Below are 15,029 nucleotides of genomic sequence, written 5' to 3' on the forward strand. Positions count from 1 at the left end.
TAATAACAGTAAAAACTAATGTCCCTGCTTGCTAAATTGGAAATAAATTCAATACCTTTACAGATGGGTAAAGAAAACTCCCCCAAATCAGCATCATGAGAGACAAATGTTAGAACAAAATGCTGTCTATTGAGGCTTTCTAAAGAGATACAAACCTGGCAGAGAGACACTGCACCAATTCCAAAGAACAGCAGACATCCATGTTTCTAAGCACGTTCTCTTCAGCCCTGAAGCAAAGAACACAGTATAGCAACAGGGTGATGCTACATCATCTGTGAAGTCACTCAAACAAGAGCAGCAGATTGGAAGTAGCAGCCAAAATCCTGCTCAAAACACACACACACACACAAAAAAATCCTCACTGAGCAGACAGACAGAATGTTCCAGGCAATAAATTTATAAAGACTTCAAGAAATCAGCCTGGAAAGGGCAAAACATTCCCAAAGAGGCATCCCAAAGTCCAATGCCAGTAAAGCAGATGATTCTCATTGTGACACAGTGAGAATCAAAGCACTGAGGGGATTTTTTCAGCCTGACAGAATTTCTATTATTTCTATTTACTAAAAAAATGCAGCATGATATGAATCCAAATACTCATCACTTGAGTCAAAATTTAAATGCAAATTTTGAAAATAATCCATAATCTTTATCATATTGTCAAATTAAAATAAAAACAAATCACAACCAGCCCAGGAAGTTATTTAAACCAGCATATACATGTTATTATAACCATATCCCACAAAATAAAAGTTATCACGTTAGAAAATATCCCAAGGTACTTTTAACCATATTTTTTTTAAACCTAGTTTTACGGTGATATTCAGAATTTTGGTAACTTGAAGATACGGTGTAAAAGAGACAGTCTTGTTGACAAGACATTAGTTCATGACTCAGATAAAATGCAGCACTTGACATCACATTTTACAAGGAAAATACTCATGTGGGCTACTTATTCACAACTCCATTTAAGGTTAGTGAACGTCTTTATGTTTGTATTTGAGTTTGGGCAAAACATTAAATCGGCCCTTACACTTCTTTGTAATAAAATGTATTTATTTAGGTGTCTTCAAATGAAACTGTAGACCCCTGTAAAGGGTAAAGCCAGGACAACTTAACAAATGGCAACACAAATGAAAAAAAACCGACAGTTGGACAACATAAATTTAATGGCAACACAATAAATCCTTCAAGGTTCTTTCCTTTCACCCTTCCACAAACTAATGTTTTTGTCCCGCAGGCAATATTTAAACAGGCTAACACTTACTCCCAGACTGTAATGTCCAGTTACAAAAGACAGAAGTCACCTGAGCTGGGGATCCCCATAGCATAAGGGATTATACAAGCTGTAAGAAGAGTGGCAGCTTCCAAACACATTCCAGGACTTAATTTGTCACCTGCTTTCTCCCATCAAATTTTTAATTTTTATTATCAAGAGCCTAGTAATTCACAGTAACCCTTTCCACTGATACAGCCCCTTTCCTGCCTCGAGTCCTCCTACTTCTTGCACATATTCAAAGGTTCTGAACTGTATCTCACATAGAATTTTTTCCCTTCACATTGAATTTACTAGGGTACTCCTTGATAGTAAAGGTTTTCCTTTTTCCATTTATGTCTAAATGCTCCCTACCAAAACTGTAAGCTTTTTTCTTCCTCTTTCCCTCTATAATCACCCTCTTTAACCTCTGACTTTATGTTTTTGAAAGAGCACATGAAAATACTTCATAAGAAAATCACAGACAAGCTCAAAGCAGAAAACATCTATGCCTACTTAGTGTTCTAGCACATTTGCTAGGAGCTAGACAGAGATGTTTGCCTAAAAACTTTGAAGAAATGGGACCTCTGGTTGTAACAAAAATATATAACCTAAATTGGATTCTTTTTATCTTTACCAAATATTATAATATTCAAATTTTATTTTCGTTTAACACTGAAGTTTTAAAGAGTCACTTCATGCTGTACAAAAGGTTCTGTGCTAGTAGAGTAGTTAATCTGTTTCACTTTAATGAAAAACAATTTAACAGCATCCTCAAACTTTCTTAGATTGAAGAAGAAATTAAATCAAATCTCTGACCCTTACCAGTATTTTGCTGGTTTCTAGGCCAGTCTACCTGGATATTATGTAGATAAATTAATTTCGGGAAGTTTTCTGTGGGTAAGCTATAAGCTCTTAAAACAATGCTGTTCACATTATAGGTCAAGTTACAAAAAAACCTTAAAAGCCAGGTAGTGCTCCTGGAGGAAAAGTCAATAAAAGACTTACTTTTTGTGCTTTATAAGGTAGTCCTCCCCTGTAAAAAAAATCATTTTATTATCTTTGAAATGGAGCTGAGCTTCCTGGAATTAGTATTGTACTGAATACAGTGTCAATATCATCTCTCTTCCAGTCTCTCGCAGTGTTTTTTGCAGGTGAGTAACAAATCTGTCACTGCTTCAAATTCTGCAAAATCAGGGTGATAGAAAGACACAGCAATTTTTAAGTGATGATAAATGTCAATACTACTTTATTCAATTTTTAAACATGAGTGAAGAGAGGTGCACACTAATCACTGAATCTTAGCAAGCAGACCAAAACTGGATTTGGACAGTATGACTTCTACTCCCCTTCAATATAAAACCCATTAAAAATTGCCTTGACATACACATTCCTTTGTGACACTTGCTTTGACAGTTTTCAGATGCACTTATGTATTAAAATGGCATAAGGAGTCAACCTGCATTGGCAGAGAAACAAATTTCAACTCCAGCCTAGTATTTCCAAAATATATGAGAATATTTTTACCCCATCTAGTCTAGCTCAAGATCCTGTTACATTTCATCTTCCATATCTAGAATACTTTAAATCTCAAACTTCTCCCTCATTAAGGCACAATTCCATTTACATAGATAAAAGCTAATGTGATGAACCAAACCCGGTCTAAATCCATGGATAGCAGACTTGTTACATGTTAACACTCAGATAACCTGAAATCTGTATCTAGCCCTATACAATCAGCCTCACAGATTGACACTAACACTGAAAAAGTGACTACACACACCTCACTGCTCTTCCTATATTTATTTAATACAAATTGATGTCACAACCTGTATCTCAAGTATCTCCTCTCATGAATTATTCCCCTTCATTAATTCTGCACATTTCATCCTAAGTAGTACAAGTCAGCAGAAGCCTTATTGAAACCTCCCTGAATGATAGCGCTTTGCAGTCTCTCTGTCACCAAGCCAATGTATGACTTGAGCAAGATAGCTGAAATTTATAATGGCTTTCTTTAACAGTCAGATGGAGAAACAGAAAATGGCACAGCCTACATGCTGTTACTGTCACTTTACAATTAAGGCTTTATATTCCTGTGCTTCAGAACCCTGGGTATCTCCTGAAGCAAATATAAAATTATTTCTCATCTCTACAGGCTTTTAATTATTTTCAGACAACTACTCCACCAGTTCCTCAACATTGTTGTAAAGTGTGAGATGAAAAGACAGCCTGATTTACAGTCTTGCATTTTAATGGCATACAGACAACTTCCAAATTGTACTGAATTTGGAACTACCTGAAAGTATTCTTTTGCTGATCGCTACCAGTACTGACAAAGACTACTGTGAATAACAAACTGCAAGAGAAAACCCCCGACTTTGCTGCTTCGGATTTTTTGTGCCATTTCTAACATTTATGCCCAGGTGGCACCAATACATCATTATGCTAAGATTTTTTCCAACAGCAAAATATAGAAGAGCCATAAAAAAAATACTGCCAGACCTCAAGAAAGTTGTATATTTTTAACTTTTTTAGCCTAAGTTGGCTACATATTTCAAGACCTTTAAGGCAAATTCAGTTTCTTTTCTGCTTGGCTAGTATTTGCCAAATCCAAGATTCTGACATTTCAGCTTACAAAACACTTCCAATGAAACCAGGACCAAAAGCTGTTTGAATCTCAACTTTAACCACCTAGATCTACATACAAATATCTATGGTGAATCAAGACTGCCTTCTATTGCACTAACTACCCTAGCTCAGCCTCCAGCACCACTAACTGGGTGGCCTTAATTTCTTGCTAATGTTATGTACTATGGGCAATAGGCTGGAGGGTCAGAAACCCATAGCAGATGCTCACATATCCTTTCTGTCTCATTGTGTCATAACTCGGCAGTATGCAGTTACCACGCAGGACAGGAACAACACATGTAGAGCTGCCCAGCACTTAACAAGTCTGTGTGTCACATCTCATTTGTGAGAAGGGCAACGTTTTCAAAAGGCTATCCTGCCTTTGAAGAGGTCTGGAAAGAGGTCTGGAAAGCACAGTCACATCCTCTAAAAAATTCTGTGTTGAATCCAGTCTGGAAAGAGAGCAACCTGCCTGAAACAGCAGAAAAATACTCTCATCCAGCACTTCTTCCTTCTAAGCTCTAAAATTCTAAACAGAAATAGATAAAGCAGCAAAAATTTTGTATAGGCATTAAGTAGTAATTTAAGCTTACTTTTAGGTACCACTAACATCATTACAATTTTAAATCGGTGTTATAAATTTAAGGTACTTGTTATGACACCTGTGTTCTATTTATTATTGCTACTGTTCCAAAACCTCGAAGAATAAGTAGGGGATGGTATCACTACGTAGCCAAGAAAAAAGTACTCAAACTTTCATACCTCCTCCATGGATGGATCTACTGTCCTGAAAACATTGCAGAACTGAAAAACAAAACCCAAAAACTAAAATGACACACTTTTGAGAAATATTCCAGTGACCAAGAAACTGGGGGTGGTGGGGGTGGGTGGTGTCCTAAACAAAGCAATAGATTTTCAAGTTTTTTGTTTTATTTTAAATAAGTAACAGCGTCAGTAGCACTGATTTCGGGACTGGAGGGGGGGGGTGGGGGTGGAGGCCGGGATATATAATTATTGACGCCCTGAAATTGGCCTAATCTGGTAACACGGAAAGCTTTTCCTATTTCAATTAGCCTCATTAAGTATCCACAGGCGCTGGTGGTGCTGGCGGGGGGACGAGGTACCTGAGCCGAGATGGGTGCTAGGCGCTAAATGCGCAAGGCTAGCACGTCTCTTAACACCTGGGGCAACATTTCACACGCTCTGAACAATTGTTTACGTTTATTCACACTTATTTCTCAAGGGTGCTTACGAGGCTTGCAGCGTTCTGTTGTCACCGTGCATGTTCTGCGGGGAATGGGCTTTGTTGGTAGGTGGCTACCATTGCTCCAGGGGAATCTGTTAGCATGCTAATTGGGATCGTTCGCACATAGTTCCAGTAATTTTCTGTTTGGTCTCATGAGTAATTTGCTTCTCCTCGAGTTTATCTTGTGGTGCCCCAGCTAGACATATTTACGGTGGTTGTTCCGCCTCCCAAGGCCGCGTCTTGTGGACTGTTTGCAAGGACTTAACATCTTGTTTTCCAAAATTCTTGTTTTTCACTACAGATAATTCCATTTCGCCCCTCGCCTCCCCCCCTTTTTTTTTTTTTTATTTTAAAGCGAGTAATTCCTGTTACTCTTTGTTTCACTGACTCTCGTCGGGGAAGGAGAAGGGTTCCCACCGTTCCCACCCGGCCGCGGAGCCGACCCCGTTCCCAGCGCTGTCTCCAGCTCCAGCACGTTCCACCCGCCCGGCGCCACCCGGGCCCCCAGCCACAAGCCACACAGCCCCGGGCCCTCCACCCCGACCACCGCTTGTCAGCACCACTCAGAGGACGGCTGCCCGCCTCTCCCCATCTCCCAGCCGCGACCCCGGCCAAGCTGCCGCACTCCGAGGGGCCACGATGCTGCGGCTGAGCCCCCCTCGCCCGGCTATGCCTAACCCAGCCCACGGCTGCCGCGGGCCGCCCCCACGAGGGATGGGGGCCGCCTCACGGTCGCCTCATGGGGGCGTGGGAAGCGGGAGGCGGGGAGCGCGCGGCACCTCCCGCACGAGCCCGCGCTCATGACCGCCGCAGCCCCGCCCCTCCCTCCCATCTCCTGCCGGAAGTGCCGCTCCGGCCGGCTCGGCGGTTCCGGCGCTCTGTGGTAAACTGGCGGCGGGGCGGTTCATGGCCGCCACGGGCAGCGCTCCTGTGGCTGGGGCGACGTGGAAGCCGGGTACCGGCGTCCCGGCGCTACGGCGGAAGAAAATCCACGGCAAGGTACCGGGGGCAGCCTCCTGCCGCCCGAAGGGGCGCGGGGGCGCGGCCGGCAGCGGGAGGGGCGGTGCGAGATGACGGGCGGCACCGCGGCCTAGGCCGCCCTCGGGCTACAGAGGCCCGCCCTGGCCGGGCGGGCCCGCTCCTCGCCTCCCGCCCCGCCGGGCCGCCAGGGGGGTTGCTGCCCTCCGCGAAAGCAAGCGAGCAGCCGGGCTTTGCGCTGGAGTACCGCGGGTGCTGGGCGTGCGGCCCTCCGCGAAAGCAAGCGAGCAGCCGGGCTTTGCGCTGGAGTACCGCGGGTGCTGGGCGTGCGGGCCTGGCTGGGGCGGTCACCGTACGGGTGTGAGGGGCTAGCACACCAGGCCGTGCAACTGCTGAACGGCCAGGTTAACACACTCTGACGTGGGGCCGCATCTGCGATTTTTGGACTGTTCTTTCCCGTCTGCTTCTCATAACCCAGAGCTGCTGGTCTAAACTGTACTCTCCTCCATCCTTTGTTTCTACTGGCAGCAAGAAGCTAAAAACCCTTGCTGAATCTCTGCTAGTACAGCAGGCCTGTTGTGCACAAGCACTTCACTGTGCTGATCCTCATCACTGTCTTCTGCTTTGTGTTTGGTGTGGCAAACACTATTAATGATTCCACAGGTGCCAATGAAAGCCTTCATTTTAGTATCTGGTTGTTGAAGTGTTCTCCTGTTTCCATCAAAAGAGAATTCAAAGACAAAAAGCTGTGTACTCCTCCCAAGGGGAAGAGGGAAGAAAAGCATCTGAAGCTGCTACCAAGAATTCTCACAAATCAAGTTGATGAGATATGTAACTTAACATCACCAGCACACTATCATTTGAACAAGCCATGGTGATACACTTGGTGTGCTTTCCCTCTGTTTAGTGGTATTTCAGGTAGCGTAGTCAACTGTCAAAATGGATGCCTGCCAAAGTAAACATTGTTGTAATTATTTTCTGTTTTACAGAAAACAAGTTTTTTTCAATTAGAACATCTTACCAGAGTTCTGACTTCTAATACATCTGCAAATTTTGAAAATTCAGATCACTTAATATTAACCTAGTATCCTTCCTCATCCACACACACAGCTCCCACCTTCTAGGGCAGGAATCAGTCAAAAGTACACATTAGCATTTGAAGCAAGCTTGGTGCATAGCTTATAACAGACGAACTTGAATAGAATTATTTGGTATTAGCGAAGTTGCTGCTAAAATGTTAGCTCAGCTGCACTGACCTTTTATCGTACACAGTTCCAGTTACCTTAGTTTGAAAGACAAACTGTGCATCTAATGGAAAAAAAGATTCTGAATATAGGTGATTCCCTAAGATGCTAAAGTTTGACAGATGGGGTTTAAAAAAAAAATCATTCAGAGTCAGTACCGCAGTAAAAGTACGTAAATAGGCAAAGACACTGAAACTTTTATATAGTAAAACTTCACATTCTCGGTGCTCAGCAGGCACTGAGAAAAAGAATTTTTAAAACTTCATTGGCACCTACACTTTATTCTTTATTTGTTGATTTCAGTGCAGATCTGAATAGCTATGCAGGGTCAAAACTTCAGGAGATGCCTTAGCTAACTTAGAATACAGAAATTTCAGTGAAGAAGGGTTCAGATAGTCTAGCAATTTAAGACTGGACTAGTTCTAGTCTTTAAAATACAGGATTTAGTTTTTCACCTGAGAAGTCAGTGGTAAGTATTAGAATAGTTAAGTCTGTATTTTCAGATAACTTGCAAAATGCAGAACCAAGTTTGCTTTATTTTCAGAATGAAAGACACACCCTTTTTGGCATACTCAGGTGTTTATAATGTTAGGCTTCTACATTCAGGACTGTGTGCCTCTATTATTCTTGCTTTAATTTAAATGTGAAAGCTGGAGCATGCTTAATGATAGCCTGAGAAAAAACATTTTAAAATAATTATTCAGTTATACTCAGTTCTGTCAGATATAAAATTATGCTTTACAACAAGTTTACTGGCCTCAGTACATCCCAGCATATCGTTTATGTTTGGATCAGTTAAATCACTAGACAATAGCATGTCCTATGAAAGACCTTCAAATTACTGTGCATACAGTTTAATATATGGAAATGTGTTGTGTAACTCCTTCAGATATACCCCTCTGTCTCAGAAAAGTATTACAATCAAGAGGATTTCTGCTGCAAAAATGCTCCAGGCAGTTGCTTTTCAGGGTAATTTCAAAAAGTCTATTAACTTCTCATTGTTCTGTTAAACTTTTAAACTGCTGTGTTCATATTTCTCTGTATTGGATACACTTACACATTTCATGTCTGTAGGTTGTGTGATGCTGTTTGCTTTTATTTTATTGAAAGTAGCATCCCAGACTTTTTCCATTATACAATTGCCTGATCCTTCTAATGATTAAAAAGCCATATTGCCCTGTTCAGTGGTTAGAACAAGTAACTATGTGTCATGGTTTAACCCCAGGTAGCAACTGAGCACCACACAGCCACTTGCTCACTCCCCTCCAGTGGGATGGGAGGGAGGGTTGGAAGGGTAAAAGTGAGAAAAACTTGTGGGTTAAGATAAAACCTGTTTAATATAAAATAATTTTAAAAAAAAAGGAAAAGAAAAGAAGGGGGGAAAAAAGCAGAGGAAAATAAAACCCAAGAAAAACAAATAATGCAAATGAAAACAATTGCTCACCACCAACCAACACCCAGCTGTTCCCTGAGCCCGCCCACTGCACCCCCACCCCAGTTTTATTGCTGAGCAGGACACCATATGGTATGGAATATCCCTTTGGTCATTGGGGCTCAGCTGTCCTGGCTGTGTCCTCTCCCAACTTCTTGTGCACCCCCAGCCTGCTGGCTGGTGTGGTGGAGCAAGGAGCAGAAAGGGCCATGAGTCTGTGTAGGCACTGCTTATCAGTAATTATCAACACTGTTTTCAGTGCAAATCCAATACATAGCCCCATATAAACTACAATTTAAGGAATACAACTCTACCCCAGCCAAAACCAGCACACTGCTTTCTAATTTCTCTAATTTTTGTCTTCATGGAGTAGTGTCTAGGTAAACGTTAACATCCCAGTTAGGCTGCATTCACTGTAATTACGGTTCTCAGAGGTTTTAAAATCAAGTGAATTATTTTGGTAGAAATTTGTCCTTAATGTTGCAATAGAATATTGTGCAAGATGGGCTCAGGCTCTGATGTGTTAGGGCCAGCACTGGATTTGCTACAAACTTTGGCATGGGTGTGAGACCACTGCAGTAGTTGGCTTTGTAATTGGTAATTGAATTAGTGTTTAATTCAACTTCAAATAATGACCCAATATTTACATCAAACAGACAGGGCACTCTGTTGGAGAGAGCTGCATGCAAAGGCCACGTGACTGCAACAACTGCACACACCTAGAACCAACCTTTGTGTACACCCCAAGCTGTTTCTTGAAAAGGCTTACGTTGGTTCTGAGTGGGTTGACTTGCACCTGGGATATGTGGGAAGAACACACACGGGAAGGCACTGTTGGATGTGAATTTCTAACCAACATCAGAGAGCATGTGCAGCCTACCTTCAGAAGCTTTTTTTCCTAGAAACTTACTTGGAAGCAGGATGGGTGAATTGTTTAGCCATCAGCAGTCTCTTCTTGTGGGCCATCTTCATTACTGGTCTTGACTAGCAGGGATTGTGCCAAGGCAGAGGGGGGAGGGGCAGGAAACTGGTGACCAGAGCAGGCAACAATTCATCCATTTCGTACCTTCCTCTTTTACCTTTTACCTTCGTAAAAGATCACTTTTAAGAAGGTAACGTGACTCAACATTTTGAATTGATGCTTATTGTAGCTGGGGGAAAAAAAAAAAGCCTCTAAAAGGAATACAAGATGCATGGTTTAATACCAGAATTAAATTTAGTGTATTCTTGGTCTTACCAGGACTAGAAGGCTGTAATTTCTTCACATTTTTTTAAAATTACTTAAACCTAGTGCGTCAAGCTTACAGTTAAAGGTTTGCAGCACAAATCTGATTGATTTTAATGCCTTCTCTAGGGTGATCTTCATAGAAACTACTAAAGACTTCAAAGAATTCATTTTAGGTGAAATCAGTTGTTCTGATAAAATAAATGGATCCTTGTTCAGTTGGAGTTCAGCTTCAAGCTACCAATGAATGCCATAAGACCTATTATACCCGCCACACTGGCTTCAAGACTAAGCAAGATCTGTCTTCGTCTGATCTACTGTTACTTCAGCTTAGGACTGGAATAACCCTTTCAGAGAACAATACAATCTGCTTCCACCATGCAAAAATTTACATTGAAAGATTTGAAGACTTACAAAAATCATGTTGTGATCCTTTTAACATACACAGAAAGCTATCAAAGAAAAAATTACGAGCAATTGACTTAGATGATGCAGCTTTTCTAAGTGCGAAGTTTGGAAGACAGTTTGTACCTGGTTGGAAGCTTTGTCCCAAATGTACGCAGATAATAAATGGAAGCGTGGATGTTGAAGCTGAAGATCGCCAAAGAAGAAAACTTGATTCAGACGTATGTATTTGGACCAGTTTTCCCACCCCCACTAAGTTCTGCAGGCTGTTGGAATTGGGCTTCATACCATCCTACATAAAAAAAAATGAGTTTTTAAATAGAAATATGAAAAAGCAGTCGGTTAGATATGTGGGAGTTTACTGTATTTAAACCTTTATTTGGAGGACCTTAAAAAAATCCTCTTCCCTAATTAAATATTATGGCCTTTTAAATTCTAATGATTCTGTCTACTAGGGTGACTTACAACTACATATATTATGTAAATACCAGACTGCTGCTGATATTTTAAGCTGTTACTCAAGCCTTGCAAAAAACAAGCTCATGTGCTTAAAACTCAACACTGCAAAGGTGGCTTCTAAGAATGTTGAGATAAACTTCTGGTTTAGTCTCTTCAGTGAAAAATAAAAAACTCCACTTTCTCTAGCAGTTCCTTACCAAGTGAGCTTGCATTGAGGTGAATTAAGTGTACTCTTATTGTGGTGTCTGAGCTGTGAAGGCCATGGTCTTTGTTCAGGGCCAGTAATGAACTGGCGTGGGAGGATAATGCTTTACGTGCTGAGTTTGGGATACAGCTTGTACATTGTTGGGTGCATTGTTCGAGATGTATGCAGGTAATCAGTAGAAGTGTGGGCAACCAAATTGGCAGGACCTCATCTATATACTACGTCCTGTAGCAAAGCAGAATTGCATTCTAGGAGCTGTTGTCCCTTTCAGCCCAGGGACTGTTGCCCAACTGTATTTTTCAATTACATGGCAGTATGATTAGGAGACTGATGGGGTGAAACTTGAAAGCATTGATTGAAACTGCTACTATAAAGCTTGTATTGTTGGGCTTTGAGACTGCTACAGTTCTCCAGCATGCAAACTTAAAAGTTGTTTCTCCTGGAAAGTCCAGTGCTTAAGAGTCGAGGTCAACAATTTACCTAAATTATTGCAATATCCTGGATTGGCTGGACATTTTCTTGTGAATTTAAGTTTGTATTTGTAATTAAATGAGATTTTCTGTCTTTACTCAGGGACGTACAGCTAAGGCTTTAAAGTCTCTGCAGTTTGCTAATCCGGGACGACAGACTGAATTAACTCCTGAGACCAGCAAAAGGGAAAAGAGAAGGCTGCAAACAAAAAATGCATCATTTAATTCAGACAGGTGAGCTGTTTCCTGTACTCACATTATCTTTAAATTTCACTGCACAATAAAATAGCCTTCATGGTCAGCGTCCCTCTAACACTATAACATTTTCTATGTGGATGTTTGTATGTTTATGGGTTGCTTTTTTGTTTTTGAGGATGTTAAAGCACTCATTACTGAGATAAAACAGAAGATGAAGGCAGTAAGAATAAAACAAGTATTTGGTAAGGTATGACAATACTACACAGATCATAATGAAGCTATTAATTTATGCATAAACTAAAATTCTGACAATAGGCTAAATTTGAATACAGAAGAACCAAGCAGACTACACTTAAAATACTGGAGTTGTCATCTTTCAAGAAACTCGGTAGTTACACTTTGTAAACAAAAGTGTGCAAGTTAGGACCTTACCTCCTGTTTAAAAAAGGAAGTTAAGTGTACAAGTTGGACAATACTAGGTAACAAATCATAGCCTTCTAATGTGATTGATTTTAAAATCACGCTTTCTACAGAGTAAGGGTATATACAGCTGATTTGTCTGTCATTTTCCACTAAAAGTTTGGATCAATTCAGTCTAGTCCCACTAGGAGTGTGATAGAAATCCCAGCTTTAACTAGTCATACAATATTTGTTAGAATGTGCAAGAAAGATCACATTAATACTTTTCCCCTGCTCTCCACCTAAGTTTAACCTTACAAAACAGAAGCAGACACTAGATACTCTGCTCAAACACTACACATCCTTTTCCCCTCCATTTGTTTCTTCTACTCAGTCTGGACACAAGTTGCAACAGGGAAATTTTGTTGAAGTGTTAGAAAAACTTTTCCTATGTATGTAGCAAAATGCTGGCTTGTAAGTGTTGTGGCAATCTCTGACATTAGAGCTACTCAGAACTGAACTAGATGCAGAGCAACCTAATTTGAGTTGACCTGGCTTTGCACCGAGTCAAACAAGGTGACTTCCAGAGGACCTTCGAAACAGCTTTTTCTATGATTCTGCAATTAAACAGAACTGTTACAGAGATGGTTAGTGATAAAAGCATGAACAATACTTTTAAGTTAGGATGTGTGGACCCTAAATGATACCACAGAACCTCCTGTGAATTACAGCTACATGTTAACAAAGAAAAGTAAATTAGGGGAGTATTTCACATCTGAGAGATAATCTGAAGTTGACATCATAAAACAAAGAATATTCGTAAGTACTTGAATAATACGTGCTGTTGAAAAAAGAAAACCTTCCCATTCTTGAAATTATTTCAGACACACTATAATGGCGATACAATTAGGACTGAGAACTGTTGTCAAATACTGTAACATACATATATCTTTTAAACCAAGTGTTCCAATGAGTTAAAACCTGAAGAAAGCAAACTTTGTCCACAATTGTCAGCAGCTTGGCATCAAAATAATTGGAGGTTTTTTAACATGGAAATAAATGTTGGCTTTCATTATACAGGCAAGTTATACCAGCCAAGAGTAAAGTCTACGATAGCCAAGGACTACTTCTTTACAGTGGGATGGACCTCTGTGATTGCCTTGATGAAGATTGCCTGGGATGTTTCTATGCTTGCCCCAAGTGTGGCTCCAACAAGTGCGGAGCTGAATGTCGCTGTGACCGCAAGTGGCTATATGAGCAAATTGAGATAGAAGGAGGAGAAGTAATTAAAAATAAGCATGTTGGTTAGTGTATATGTGCAGTATTTATCCTGAGTATATATTCCATGCTTTGATTAAATACAGCGCATTCATCATGTAGTGGTTTATTGAAACCCATTGGAATTTATCACAATACACATGATTAATGTGCTCACTTTCACATTGACTTTCAGTACAATTATGGAAATAATTATACCACTGTCTCTTCACACTTCATTTTACCTTGTTCTCAGTCCCAAGTAAGTTCCCATTGAGCAGTCTTTTACTCCTCTTTAGGGTGCAAAATTTTCATGTGATACAGCCAGAGCCATTCACTGTTGTGTCATACACTTGTTTTGTGGAGTGCCCCGGGGTCTCCTTGTATCCCTCATATTTCCTTCTCTAGTTCAGGATCTCATGGTTTTGAATCTGTTTTATGTGAAACACTATGAAAGTTCACAGTGAATTTACATGCATTATTAATAAAGTGCTTTTCAGTAGTAATAGCAAATGCTGGATCTTCTTAGAGTATCCCAGCTACATCTGATAAATTCAATCCTGTTCACTTAAATGGATTCAACAGCATTTACGAGTTCAGATCCTGTCCAGTGGGATTTGAGATCAAGCTCTCTTTATGAATTCAAGCCTTACTGTTTAAAGTGTTTAAACTGTCGAGGCATTGAAAGACGTCAAAGTTTGTATTATGGTACTGTTTTGTTGGTTTATTTATAACACAGCTGAAATAATTTTCCTGTATTTGTTATCAGTCTGTAATTGTACTGGTACTCCAACAGCCCTCTTCAGGTTTTTTTGTACTGGTTCATAAGGTAAACATTGGAATGAATTTAAGTGGCTGTTCCCAAACTAAGTGTATCCAGACTTCTACAAAAAACATAGTTGAATTGAAATTATGTTTGGTTGATGAATTATCTATCCTCAGAACATGAACATTTTACATTATAAAAAGGTCTATGGAAAAGAGATTTTATAACTGAACTCTTAGTAACATTTAAGTGTTATTCCTTGATATTTGTTTTAGATACATTTCCCGTTTCTGCAGTAGACTTGGAAGATCTGCATGTTTATTAGGTCAGTTTCTCAGGAATAGTGTTAACCATTGATTTCTGAATACTTACTTGATAAGGATGTACAAAACTTAATTGTTTATAGACTCTTCTGCTGTCCTGAAGGTTGCAGCGCCGAAATCCGCGGTTGGGCTGCGGGTGTGCTGCCACCTGCTGGCCGTGGAGTAGAGCATCGACTCGTACTGCATTTTTCATTAAATCTGATACAAAACTAAACAGACTTCCTTTTTTTGGTGAAAGCATTGGCTCTTCTTGCAATGGATGTCTCTTTCATTGGCTTTGGATTCCAGCCCCAGTTACCACAACCATCGTGATTTTATTTAGGGAAAGCAACACACTTTTCCAGAGAGCAATACCACAACTGAGTAATAGCCGTGGCTTCCCAGACTTGCCAGTGGCATTTAATGCCTTTTACTTTGTTGGCTGCAGAGCCTGCTTATCCTGACACAGCAATTAATCTTTTGTGCTTGATCCATGTTTGGAACTGTTTCATCTCTTGAAGCTACCTTTTGAAATGGATGAAAATACTGATACCTCCCTGAAA

The 15,029-nt window shown here is 40.6% G+C and overlaps 1 protein-coding gene across 2 annotated transcripts; it reads left to right on the forward strand.

The window, feature by feature from the left end:
* The first annotated feature begins 5,966 nt into the window (after nt 1-5,966).
* ARL14EP (ADP ribosylation factor like GTPase 14 effector protein) lies at nt 5,967-14,701 on the forward strand. 2 transcript variants are annotated; one of them, XM_056354495.1, is made up of 5 exons: nt 5,974-6,125; nt 8,238-8,317; nt 10,135-10,631; nt 11,648-11,778; nt 13,222-14,701. In XM_056354495.1, the coding sequence occupies exons 3-5, from the start codon at nt 10,209-10,211 to the stop codon at nt 13,448-13,450; spliced, it is 783 nt and encodes a 260-aa protein (XP_056210470.1). In that variant the 5' UTR covers nt 5,974-6,125; nt 8,238-8,317; nt 10,135-10,208; the 3' UTR covers nt 13,451-14,701. The 2 variants fall into 2 exon arrangements, with proteins under 2 accessions (XP_056210469.1, XP_056210470.1); XM_056354494.1 differs by lacking the exon at nt 8,238-8,317 and having other exon boundaries at nt 5,967-6,125.
* Nucleotides 14,702-15,029: the final 328 nt, after the last annotated feature.

The sequence above is a fragment of the Falco biarmicus genome, chromosome 10, assembly GCF_023638135.1.
Source record: "Falco biarmicus isolate bFalBia1 chromosome 10, bFalBia1.pri, whole genome shotgun sequence".
NCBI lineage: Eukaryota > Metazoa > Chordata > Aves > Falconiformes > Falconidae > Falco > Falco biarmicus.